Genomic DNA, 12,879 nt, shown 5'->3' with positions numbered 1-12,879 from the left:
ATTGCTCAACGGATGATAAACAGGTTTATCAAGACGGTACATCAACACAAAGATATAAAAAGCTGCAACTAAAAGAACTGAAGTCAGATTCATTCAATGTAAAGTCACCTTTTTCCTCACTGTTAACCTTTTCCTTTCCTTTTAGCTGCATTAACCTGACCAGAGTTTGGACCTGAAGCTTGTTTTGGTGGGTGGGATTGTAACGGAACCCATAATGCAGCTGTGATTCTTGGCTCCAGCTGGTTATGAGGTCCGTTTCCATCCCACAATGCACAGGACATCCTGAGCAGACGAGCTGAGGTTGAGCACTTCTCCATACAAACCATTAATCATATCAGATTACTATGCATTTCTTAAGTCAGCCTCTGTTTAAAAATAGATTGCCAAAACTAATCTCACTTGAAAACTTTATTGATCCTTAAAAAGGAAGACGCAAACACTACAATTAAAAACACGTGGAACGGTAGAGAAGTCTCTACAGTTGAACAAACCAAAGTCTGTAGTTTGTCATTTAACCATTCTGATTCAGCCGGAATGATGAGTATTGTTTCTTTCAAAATGAAAACCTAGGAAAGTGAAACTAACAGTAGTATGGCCTATGTTGAACGCCGTGTTGCCATTTTGAACAGAATAAATTAGAGCGTAATGACTGAATGGATTTGTCTGATGCAGGTGTTTTTCCTCAATGACACGTTTTCTCCCGGATTGCCGGCAACAGTAAACGCAACCGGGATTTCCGTGTCAGCCAAGAATGACACCACGAACCGCGACATGAGCGCCTAATGTAAATCATTTCAGATCTCAGTTTGTACCATGTAATTGTCGGTTTTCTGTATAGCATGTCTAAATGGATACTCTCAAGATAAATCTCAGAATGTTAAACTATCAGTCACTGTGTATAGTTTTCTTACAATATCATCACCACACATTATTTAGGACCTGTGCTACAAATAGACTGCCATTCAAATGAAGAGCAGCTTCTCTTCCACTACAAAGGGAGAGGAATATACAATACATACATTATACATTCCTCTCCCTCTGGGGAGCACTGCAGGTGATAATTCTCCAAACTCATGACACAGATCTGATCTTCTGATTCACACACACAGAGATTTTTAAGCAAATTTTGAGTCAGAAAATGTATATGTAGTAATAATTATGGGTCTCATGCAAGAACATTTGCATTCTTATCTCAACTCTTACTTTTTTTCGTACGAGTGAGCCACGTCAGATTCAACAAACTGTGTAAACGACCGGCCTAAACATGACCAATGCCACCTGTGCGTAAATGAGCACGAGTTCAGGAGAATTGTTAATTTGCATAATTAACGCCCAAATACAATGTAAGGTTACCTACCTGCCCCATAAGTGTTCATTCATGAAAATGGCACAGAAGAATAAAAAGGTAGAGATAAATTGAATTTCAATTAGTGCATTATTTAATATATTTTCAGCTTGAGATATTGCAGTGTTATACAACAGCACCAATAGCCAATTTTGAAATATATTTGAAATATTATTAAGTGTAATTTACATACGATTTCGTTGCTGCTTTTATTAGGCGTTTGTTCTTGAGAGAAAATGGAAAATTCCAGAAAATTAGTGAATGTGGCAAGTTCTCCATCACTTGAACAGTCACTTCAGAACAAATGCGTTTGTAAGAGCTGTTTTTTAACATGAGGCCCAATATGTCTAAATTAATCCAGATGTTTTGATAGGCTCTACACAATTATACATCTATATAAATCCAACTATTCATCGTCTAACTAGCCGATTTAAATGGACTTCATCATTTGGAGTTTAGAGTTATAAATGTTGTATAGCTTTTTGTTTATTGCACGGCTACATCACATTAACTTATGCAAATTATGTTTAGAAATGGAATGCTGCTGCTACAGTCGACTGTTATGATGCAGCTTCATTGTTCCTTTTAATATATGTTTTGTTGTTCAAGTTTCAGCACCACTGTGAGTTTACAATGTTGTCGTTTTAGGGATAACAAATGAACAGTGAATCGGAACGGAGCGTGAAGGCCTGTAGTGTGAGCACAATCTGTCTTTTTTAACCTGGATTTGTATTTGATACAAGTGAGCAGAGTCGAGGTTAAAAGCAAGATTATCTCAGTCATTTTTCTGTACATTGTTGATAAATAAAGTGGAAATAAAGGAATGTGGAAGAGGCACAAGTTAGCTGATGGAGGAGCGTGTCAGAGGTTTTCCCTACACCTGAATAACCCGGTCGTACGCCATCGTCACTCACGCAGGAAGTGTCAGTCAGCGACCTGAAGGAACCTACACAGTATGCTGTCCACGAGTTCGAGGTGTCTCTCGTGGTTTTCTCGGCTGATCCTTTCATGCATGGCCACCAGCTAACTCATTAGATTGTTCTGCCTTTCCTTCTCATGGTCCATCAACCTCTGTAGCCGGGCGTCCTCCTGCGCGTCCAACGTAGAGACTTGCTCCATCACGGTCGTTTTCTTCGATGGAGTCGTGTACGCTAGTAAACAAAAAGAGACGGTGCAGCCAGTTAGGGACACTTTTTTTTGAGATTCGTCTCCGTGCTTCAAAACACTGGAGTTAAAATTAAACGACAATGAGGTGAAAGAGCCGACTTTCAGCTGAAAGGTGTTTGCATTCATTAAACATTAATATGCCACCAAAAGTTATACGTTTACTAGTTTACCAAAATATGGAAGCAGTCGCAGCTTTGCCTCAAAGTCAGGAAAAACCCAGCTGAATCTCCTCTTTAAAAACCATCAATGTTCTTTCATCACCAGGACTCTCATGGGAATGTATGAAAAAAAACACAACAGATCATAACTTTTCACATGACTGAGGAGGAATAGAGACAAATACTTCCTCATTCTGTGGCTGCATATTAAAGGGGACCTTTCATATGTGGGCTGTTTGTCGGACTTCATGTGAGAAGATGTAAAGCTGCTTTCCCACTGGACAAAAAAAAAACAAAAAAAAAAAAAAAAAAAAAAAAAACACTCTAACATCTGGCTTTTGTCTTTAGTGAGAAATTACAATCTGCCTTCATTCCTGAGAGAAATGACTCTGCATGAGTCACGGCTATTTATCGGCTCCAGCTCCAAATCGCCAGTGATGGAAACATGACAACCGGGAGGACACGGCAATTTCTGCCCTATTTCCAGCATTTTCTGTGGTTGGTATTGGGTTTTGTATACTTTGGTGTGTACTCTTTGTGTCTGTTTTTGCCATATTGTAGTGATAGCACATACAGAAAGTTCATAGCACTCCACAGATCACATCTTGCATCTTTACAGGTCAATAGGCTCCAGGCTCAGTAACCGACCCATTACATGTATCAGCGTTAAAATGGTTGAGAGTACATTTAAAGCAGGGGTCTCAAACTCATCTTGACTCCGGGCCACATCAGCATCACGGTCGCCCTCAAAGGGCCAGTTGTAAATGTAAGACTGTGTAAATGTAACTACTCCTAACATATTGGTAAATAACTGTCTCTGCATTTGATTATTGTTTATTCACGTGTAAAAATATTGTACATGCAGTTATATAATGTAAAAATATATTTAAGCACATTTCTGTTCTTACAACTTAAATCCTTTTAATTTAGGGTTAAGAAACCCACATTACTCAATCAAAGATCAAACTATTAAAGAAAATATCAAACAAGTTATTACAATAACTTTGTTCAAAGCTTAAAATCTTTTCAAGGGTGCGCTTGCACAATCCCACGTGAAGTATTTCATGTGTTGTAAAGCCACGTTTAAAGTAGTCTTCAATGTACTCACACTACATTTCATTTGAAGTGTACAGTAACCAGCCAAAGAGCTGCTTGTATGACTGTGTGTAAGTATCTCATCATTTTGACTTTCTATCTCAGAATTATGACTTTATGTCTCATATCTTAGACTTTCTATCTCATAATTTCGACTACGGGGATATTTTTATTATCAAGTCTATCTTTTAATTATTATTATTTATTTTTTTTGCTGGCGGATTCGCGAGCCACATAAAATGACGTGGCGGGCCGGATTCGGCCCGCGGGCCTTGAGTTCGAGACCCCTGATTTAAAGGGTCCCTGGATGAGATAGCCAGATGTTAAAGCAAAACGTTTCAAAAGTCCCATTGTTGGATATATCTCTTAAGGAATCATTTATCTGCTTTCTGTTTTAAATGCAAAGAGGAATGTACAAAGCATTAAGCTGAATACTATTTATGTTGCTATCTAGTAATAATTATGTCTATTATGGTAAACTAGTATACTCGTAACAAGTAAACCTATACATTTGGTGGCATAGAATGGGTATAAGGATCCAACTCCGCCACTGGTGTTTTCTGGGACCTGAGGACAAACGACCCTGCAGGTCATCCAGGTACCTCCCGTTAACACAGTAATGATAGAAACGCATACTTACTGGTGTTAATGGGTTGTAACCGTTCCTCCTCGTCCTCTGCCTCAACCTCAATCGCCTGCACCCGAGACATGTACCCCCCCTTCTCCGCCAGCAGTGTGGTCATTCGGTTGTACACGACAGAGTCCTTCACGGTGCCCGTGGTCTGGTTACGGATCGCCTCCGACCCCCAGTTGAGCATCTTTTATTTTGCAGAAGCGTTAGTGTTAGTTATGTGGTGCACAACTTATTACCCCCCCCGATATATTTGTGCCCTTTACGTCACATCTCCGCGCCGGAAGAACACTTTTTTATTTATTTATTTTTTTTAATGGTCATTGAAAAAAACATTCATATAAACAACATTGCATACATTTACTTAACAATATAGTATATACAGAGAACAAATACATGAATTTAAATACATAAATAAAACTAAACAGAATTGGGATAAATAAACTTCAATAATGTAAAATTATAATAGATAAAAACACACCTTATTCTTCTTTAGTTCACCATACAGTGAGTTTTATTACTTCTTTGTATTCATAAGTTTGAAACTACTATTATATTCTATACATTTACATAAAAATCCGGTGAAACTATGGGTTACTTTTGTTATATATGTATGTAAAATGTCACATATATAAATCACTATGTTTACAATGCATTCAGTTTTATATCTATCTTGTTCAACATGTATGACATTTTACACTCAATTAAGATATTATTAATACTTTTAAACAACATCTTTCAATCAAGTCCCCAAAGTAACATTTGTAAATTTGGAGAAATATAGATTTGTTGGATACATAGTTTAACATTTAAATTTCTACTTCTTTAATCTTATTGGTAATACAGCATTTATATGGAAATAGCCATGCCCCTGCCAATCAGTATGTATGAAAATGTCCCAAAAAGCTTTTACTTTAGGAATAATTTTCCTTCACTGCATTTCTCTGTTTTCAATAATATGCAGTCATCAAACACAGGGATGATCAAAAAGAGCAACACCAGACCCCACAACCTTAGAAATGTTAAGAGCCTTGGAGGTGATCAAGTCCAGAGTGTGCCCCTTACTGTGTGTGGATGTTAAAACCACCAACAACAGACAGTATCCTACGCAGTCAGTCAATGCAGATGATAGAAAGCAGGTCAGTAAATAATATTTAGGTGGCCTGGAGATATTTAGCAATGCAGCTTATCATGAGGACTTAAATTAAAGAGCAATAATAGAAGCACATTTTCCATTAGACACCTGCTTGCACTAGAAGAAAATGTTAAACAAATTACAGAAAAGTGTGTGTCCACATACTTTTGGCCAGACAGTGTGGTTAAGATTGCAGTTACTCTACCACAAACTGGATGGCGCTATTAGGCAAATTCCACTGGTCCTACACCGAAAACCCCCTCGGAAGAAACAGATTGTACTTCACTGGTTCCGCATAAGAGAAAAACAGCCAATGCAGTCCTCCTTTACAGCAAATATCTGACATCGACCAGAGTTTAACCGTGCAGCAGGAAACTGGCATGTAATTCGGCAGTGCAAGCTTTTAGCCTGCATCACAGACACCAGGGAGACGGGGTTTGACAAGAAGACATGAGCAGGGTGTGGATGTGCCGATAGCCTGGTAGCAAGCTCACCTGTCCGTGTGCTGGTGGTGGTGGTGATGGAGAATATCGAGGAGTCTTCGCCCCTCCGGATCACCCCTACCGTCCGGGCGCTGAGCTCCGCACTGCGGGGGAAGCGTGAAAATGTCCCCGATTCCAGCCAGCTAAACGGCGACAGGATCTTCCCTGAACCGGAGAAGCTTTGGTTCAAGGAGAGCAGCGCTAAAAACCTGCGTAACAGGGACTTCTTGTCTCCGACCACGATGCTTAACACGCTGTATGCGGACGGGCAGGTTGGTTTAACTGATGCCTGTTGGGTTTAGATAGTAATTTAACGGGTTCCTTGCTCATTTCAATGTGTTTTTGCCTTATTTATGTGTTTCAGTTGACGCTAGATGCACTGACAGAGACGTGTTTATTAAACCGGAATCATAGCCGGGCATGTTAAACATCGCTGGTTCACGCGTTCAACTTCGTACTCTTTGACATTGTGTTCTTCCACTCAGCAGTATAGTTCCGTCCTTGACCGTCGCTAAATCGCGCGAGTGATTTTGTTAAGCGCAGTGATATTTAAATGGACGGATGGTGTTTTTCAACGGTTACAAACGCGACTCGGCGTGACCGGAACTCACTGCTTTATAGCGCTCAGCTGAGGCCAATTGGCTGCTTGATTAAAAGAGGTGAACGCTGACCTGAGTCCTTTAAATCATCAAATCATGAATATGTTTGAGTGATACGGTGACTGCTGAATCCTGTGACCGCTGACTTTGCCTCATCATGATCGACCAGACAGTAACAGCCCGCGGCAGTAATTATTAACCCATGAGTTGCACGTGCAATATGGGTCACACAAACACGCAGCTAACACAGCTGAACACCACGGGGGCCTCTTCCATAGCTCGTACACATAAATGTCATAAAATGTGGCCTCATTTCGGTTATGTCCGAGTGTAAATAATTCAAACAAATGTATCTTTGAACCCACACCTCCGGCACGTTGTACAAGTGGGCGTGTTCATGCATCCTTGTGTAAGAGGATGCTGATATTTTTTTTGCATGTTGATTTTGCAGATACTGATGTGGGTTTTTGAAGCAGATACCACCATCTGATATTTTTTTGATATGCAGTTTTGTAATGTTATAACCACACATGCATGTGCAAAAGTTGTTCAGACAGACATCTGAAGGTAAAAGCTATAAGTATATTATTACTAGTATGAATGTAGAACATCAACTCATACCTACTTGGCATACATGCACATGTATTTGCCCTCACATCTTTCCCTCCTCAAACATTCACATATACTTTTTGTTAATGCATGCATATATATGAGTCTCTAATTGCTCCCTTCACCTGCCCAGGTCCCTCCATCAGTGATGTCCAGGGTACTGTCCCTCCGTGGCAGTGGCATTCTCCCCGTGGCTGGTGGGGAGGTAATGGGTGAGGGCTTGAGGGTGAGGGTGGACCGGGCCGCAGCTTTCAAGGCTGTCCTGGCAGATGGAGCCACAGAGTACCTGAAGCCCTCGAGCCAGAAGCCAGGCTGTGTGGTGCTCAACTGCCCTGCGCTGCACCCTAAACCCAACACACCCACTCCTGAAACACTGACTCTGGGCCAGCTCAGGACTGTTCTGTTAGCTGACCACATGGGGGCGCTGTTGAGAAGACAGGGGTGAGTCTTTGGGTCAATTGCACAGTTCTAAATTGGGCTCAATATTTTCTGAAAAATAAAAGACTAAATGATTAGTTAATTGAAAAAGTAATAGGTAGATCAATTGCTCGTGAAAATAATTATGCAGCCGTAGATTCAATTGGCAGCTGTGATCAGTACCGTTCTCCTTACCTGTCTCAGATTGGCAGTGTCCTATTGCCCCATGCTTCCCGAAGACAGCGACATCATCACCTTTCTCCGAGCTCTGGGCATCGATTGGCCGACAGCCCCAGCCAACTGGACCAACGAGGAGCGGGAGGAGAAGATTCAGGAGGCTCTGCAGAACTCCCCGTACAGAGAGAGGGAAACGGAGAGAGGCAGGAGGACCAGTGGAGGAGGAGGTGGAGGAGGTGGAGGAGGAGGAGGTGGAGGAGGAGGAGGAGGAGGGAGGAAGGCGGAGGAGGGGGAGAATGAGAGAGCTCTCAGGGTCAACCTGAAACGAGTGTTCCAGGAGGAGGGGCTGCTGGGATACGACCCCAGCCTTGGTACCTGCATAGGTGAGAAAATTCTTTCTAAAAATAAATTCCACAGGGAACCTTTAACAGACAGATGTGAGAGTGATTTCAACTAACTAAGTGTAGTTCCCAAAATGTTGAACTATTCCTTTCATACCATGACAGTGTTGCATGTGTTACCATGTAAATGTAGTCCACTGAAAAAAATATATTTCCCAGTGCTTGCTATATCGACTGAGAAAGCTAATTTCTCCTGCCACGGAGCCGTGCTGGCTGTGCCTACATGTACCAGGATGCATTGTGTGTGCGAAGGGCAAGTTTTGCTACATCTCACAAATAAACAAAATAAACTCTCAAAACGCCACCAATACCATTAGTCTGTTAGACTTCCCACGGTTCCAACAATCAGCAATTCTGGTTTGGTCGAAATATATCCTTAATTCCCAGAGTAAGATGTGAAAACATGGCGGCTCTACACGCTGTTTACCTCCGCTGTGTCTCTGTGCCGTTGCCTCATTCTTTCTAAAAGACAGACCATTTAATAAGAAAAGTCCAATGACAAAAATCACACCGAAATTGCACTTGCTGGTTGTCTTTCCCAGTTCATCTTTGGGGTACTGAAGAAATGTCTCCAGCAAACCTCGGTCCAATGAGCAGTAAAACGTTTATGCATAGTAATGCACACACGACTCTCTCTCTCTCCGGGCTGTCGTCAGCGACAGCATCCAACAAAAAAAACTGCCTTCTCTGACATTCATCAGAGCAGAATGATTGTTCTGTTGGCATCGGAGGGCAATTTGAGCAAAGACACCACCAGTTGGGGTTTGTTGGCAGCTCATGTTTTAGAGAGTCCCTGCTGCCACATCACCCCCGCTGCAGCCTTGAGCTCTATGGCTGAACACGGCTGAATATTCGAGTCAGCTAAAACACTGTAAAATCTATTTCGGGATGCCATTTTTGGCTGTTGGAAAGGTAACACAAGCAAAGAGAGAGAACAAGGAAGATTTTGAGTGGCATTGCGCCCCACAGCTACCAAAGCTGAATCAGCACTCTGTAGTTCTTCTGTGTACCAAGTGCGTCACTGTCACGTCACTGGTATACGTTACAACAACAGATCTTGCCGCTGCCTCCCAGAGACACAGAGAATGTCAGTAATGTCAGAATGTCAGACTGCACACGTCCCACTATATACCAAACTCAGAAAGGCAGAGATAAGGTTGAAAATCAACACATTTTAGCAAGATAAGAGATAGTTGGTTTTGTATATTTACTAGTAAGACATTGTTGGTGTGTCTGTTTCAGTACACAGAGACAGTGTTTCTCACCTGGCGCAACTGGACCGAGCCACTGCTGACTGCACAGTAAGACACACACACACACACACAGCCTGATGATTTCCTTTTTTTTCTCCATTTAAAAACTACAGAAAAAAACAAAGCATTGATTCATATGTCTTTGCTACCTCCTTTATAGGTAGCCATGGCAACAGCGTTACATGTGACTTCCTGTCAGGATGAGTTCCGTCAGCAGCAGATAGCGGTGCTGTGGAGAGCCAGTGGAGCGACACACACGCAGGTAACAACACACACACACACACACACACAATCAGGTGTTGCACTGTGTTCCTATTTTTACCTGCTCCGCTCTCTGTCACTGCAGAGGCATCTGGTGTGTGGGCCGGTGAAGACTCCTGGTTCTCACCTCACGGCTGCACAATATCTGCAGTAAGACACATCACTGTCTTTGTCTACTGTTGTGTCTCTTCTCTTGTCTTTACAACCACATTTCTCTCTTTGTCTTTGGGTTCCTTTTATCTTCCCTCCGTCTCCACTTGTCTTCCCGATCTCTTTGCCTAGCTCTCCACTAGACAGACGTTTATTATCACAAAAGACACTCTCATTAGGATCTTGTGTGAACTTTGAAATTGCAGCTCTAATTAAACTGAATTAAAAGAACACTATGGGCGTTGATGGCGCTATCTTCATCTCTGCGTTATCGCTGCACATTTGTAGCCCCGGCTGTCTTGTGTAAACGAGGCTCCTACTGTTTCCTTCTTCCTCCTTTGCTCCAGGCTGAGAAGAGGTCAGATGAAGGAGGCCTCAGAGATGAAGTATGGAGATCAAGTAGAAGGTGGGTGTGTGTGTGTACACACTCATTGTTAATTACATGCTCCTTACTTATCTAAGTGACCTGACTGATACTAATTGGCATTAACTGCAGTTAAGGTGAGTTAACTGGAGTGAAATACCGCCTCTTCTTCCTCTTGTAGGTCAGACGTGGGATGACATCATCAGGGTCATGACCTCTGCCACTGTCAGATTTGAGCTTCTGTCGACGGTCCACACCAGTCCAGTGAGTCATCATCACCACACCTGTGTGTTTGCACCTGCATGTGTCACACAGGCAGGGTTTGAAAATTAACTTTTTTCACTTCCTGCCACTGCGGCAGGCAAGTTTTCTTTGTCAGCCGGCAGCCACACATTTTTTTTAAAGTGACTGACAAAGCTGTCTGTTTAGGTGACACTGGACCTCCAGCGTGAAGGGGGCGTGTCCACCAAAGGGCCGAGAGGAGGCGTGTTTGTGATGTATAACTGTGCCAGGCTGCACACTCTGTTCGACAGCTACGAGAGAGGAGTGGAGAAGGGTGAGAGCTGTGCTCTGCAAGAGATTCATTCATTTGCAGATTCGGATTAATAATACAACATATGATCAACAAGTAAATTGTGATGTAATATTATAAATTAAGATTAAAACTTTATTGACCCCTGGGTGAAATTCACAAGCTTTTTTTTGTATTTTATTCCATTTTAAGAGTGAAACAGCTTTACAAAACTGGTTGTTTCAGGATTGTATTACATTGTTCATGTAGTTTTCTGACTTTTTTTTTTTTATCGGCAGGTTTATACCCTGAAATCCCCGAAGGCTCCCAGCTAGACTTCTCTGCTCTGAAAGAAGAGGTACTACGTCATTATCTTCTATGCTATTCTACTCCTTTCATGTCTTTAGGTTTCCTTTCATTTGATGTTACTTTCTTTCCATTAAAAAATACTCCGTTAGAAGTTCTACCAACATGTAGTTAATCCTACCGGGCTGTCTGTGTTTTGACCGTCAGGGCGAGTGGCTTCTCTTGTTCAATTACCTCATCCCCTTCTCCGAGCTGCTGGACCAATCAGGACAAGCGTTAGACTGTGAAGGGGGTGGAGCCAGAGTCAATCTTAAGAGTGAACAGGTCAGTGGATTTAGATTCACTGATTACTGAAGGTGTGTATTAAACCAAACTCTGCTGTTAAGATGTTTATCTCACTCATGCACGTGTTTTTTTTTGTGTTCCTCAGATCTGTAAATTTCTCGTGTCTCTCAGTAAAGACTTCAGCTCGTACTACAACAGGGTCCATGTGCTGGGGGTGAGGATTCATTTACTCTATATATTTATAAACCCTCATTACAGTATATGTATGTATATTATGTATTCATTTATTCAGAAGTAATTATGAGCACTCCTTCAGCGAGTCTTTATTTTTGGTGATAAATGTCTGTAAATATCTATCAATTTAAGCTTGTGTGTGTGTGTGTGTGTGTTTGTGTGTGTGTGTGTGTGTGTTGTGTGTGTGTGTGTGTGTGCACGCGCGCGCGCGCATGTTCCCTTCCTGTTTTACATCATATGGAGATTAGTGTGTTAATAGCCCATTGCCCCGTCTGGTGACTTTTTGTCACTGACAGAATGTGATTACACATTCTGACAAAAAACACATCAGCTCAGTCTGAGGTTTGCAATATTTCATATTTTTCTTTGTCTCTTACTAAACCTCCCTTTCATGCCATCATCACCTTTCTTCTTTCTCTTTCTTTAACTCCCCCACACACTTTCTCTTTCTCTCGTCTTTCTGTTTTTCCTTCCAGGAGCCGTTGCCTCATCTCTTCAACCAGATGTTTTGTCGTCTGCATCTGTTGAGAGCGTTGAGAGAGCTCTACCACAGCGCTCTGGACACCCTTAACCTCCCCCCCATCAGGCAACTATAGCTTAGTCACTCCCCCTGTGATCACTGTTGGCCCTACTTCCCCATCCATCTCACACAGTCGCCTATGTTTTGCAATTGTAGTTTCATCGCGTACACGTCCTTCAGCTAAGACACCCTTTTCCCTCATTTTGTCAGACCATTTTGTGACTGGGATCAGTTCCATGGAGACCGCAAGAAGTTAATGGTGCCAGTCGACAAATAGTTTGCAAAGATGGGATGCTTTTTTCTGTTGAAGCCCTAATGTGTAATTTTCAATTCTGCTCCAATGGGTCCAAACAACCCACATAACTGAGCCAACTTTCTAAATTCTCCTCATTCTCACAGCCGCCCCACAAGTGTCTTAGTCGCAGCCTGAAGAAAATGTTTTGCTTTTAATAAGCCTTGCTTAACTGTTAAAAGTCCTATTTCATGTGTGTTTCCCACCTTGTATTTATCAATGCCACACAAATATTTATTGTCATTTAAAAAAATGGTACAGAATACATATTCTGCATATGAGTCTTAATTGCTGTGTTCATGAGATTATTCTGAGCCCTCCGATCACACTTATCCTGCGTGACAAATCACAAATGTTCAGTATCAACCAACCATGTACCAGATGTAACCGGTGTTCATAAGTTATTTACAAAGCATTAGGGCACTGCGCCATAACATTAGGAAATGCATGACATGGCATGAAAATAATATATATGAAGAGTTTTATG

General features: G+C 41.8%; 2 protein-coding genes across 7 annotated transcripts in view; one reads left to right on the top strand and one right to left on the bottom strand.

Moving 5' to 3' along the window:
* The window catches only part of LOC116381917 (excitatory amino acid transporter 3-like), a 22,149-nt gene extending 14,568 nt beyond the window's left edge, over window positions 1–7,581 (bottom strand). For 4 of the 6 annotated variants that reach the window (XM_031844430.1, XM_031844429.1, XM_031844424.1 and 1 more), the window contains exons 1-2: window positions 4,406–4,636; window positions 2,296–2,496 (exon numbers count right to left, since the gene is read on the bottom strand). The gene's annotated coding sequence lies outside the window, so the exon portion shown is untranslated. Of the gene's footprint in view, window positions 1–2,295; window positions 2,497–2,682; window positions 3,398–4,405; window positions 4,637–6,025 lie in introns of those variants that run through there. The other 2 variants (XM_031844425.1, XM_031844426.1) reach the window with 2 other exon arrangements.
* On the top strand, window positions 5,744–12,879 carry dalrd3 (DALR anticodon binding domain containing 3). Its single transcript, XM_031844421.1, has 13 exons — window positions 5,744–6,285; window positions 7,355–7,662; window positions 7,843–8,198; window positions 9,459–9,517; window positions 9,630–9,731; window positions 9,816–9,880; window positions 10,228–10,286; window positions 10,426–10,508; window positions 10,674–10,800; window positions 11,055–11,113; window positions 11,269–11,385; window positions 11,492–11,560; window positions 12,057–12,879. Exons 1-13 carry the CDS (start codon window positions 6,052–6,054, stop codon window positions 12,174–12,176), a joined length of 1,758 nt encoding a protein of 585 aa, XP_031700281.1. The 5' UTR covers window positions 5,744–6,051; the 3' UTR covers window positions 12,177–12,879.

This window comes from Anarrhichthys ocellatus, unplaced genomic scaffold (assembly GCF_004355925.1).
Source record: "Anarrhichthys ocellatus isolate YVR2014 unplaced genomic scaffold, GSC_Weel_1.0 scaffold5, whole genome shotgun sequence".
Taxonomy (NCBI): Eukaryota; Metazoa; Chordata; class Actinopteri; order Perciformes; family Anarhichadidae; genus Anarrhichthys; species Anarrhichthys ocellatus.
The sequence above is the reverse complement of the archived record's forward strand: the minus strand, read 5'-3'. Positions and strand labels throughout refer to the sequence as shown.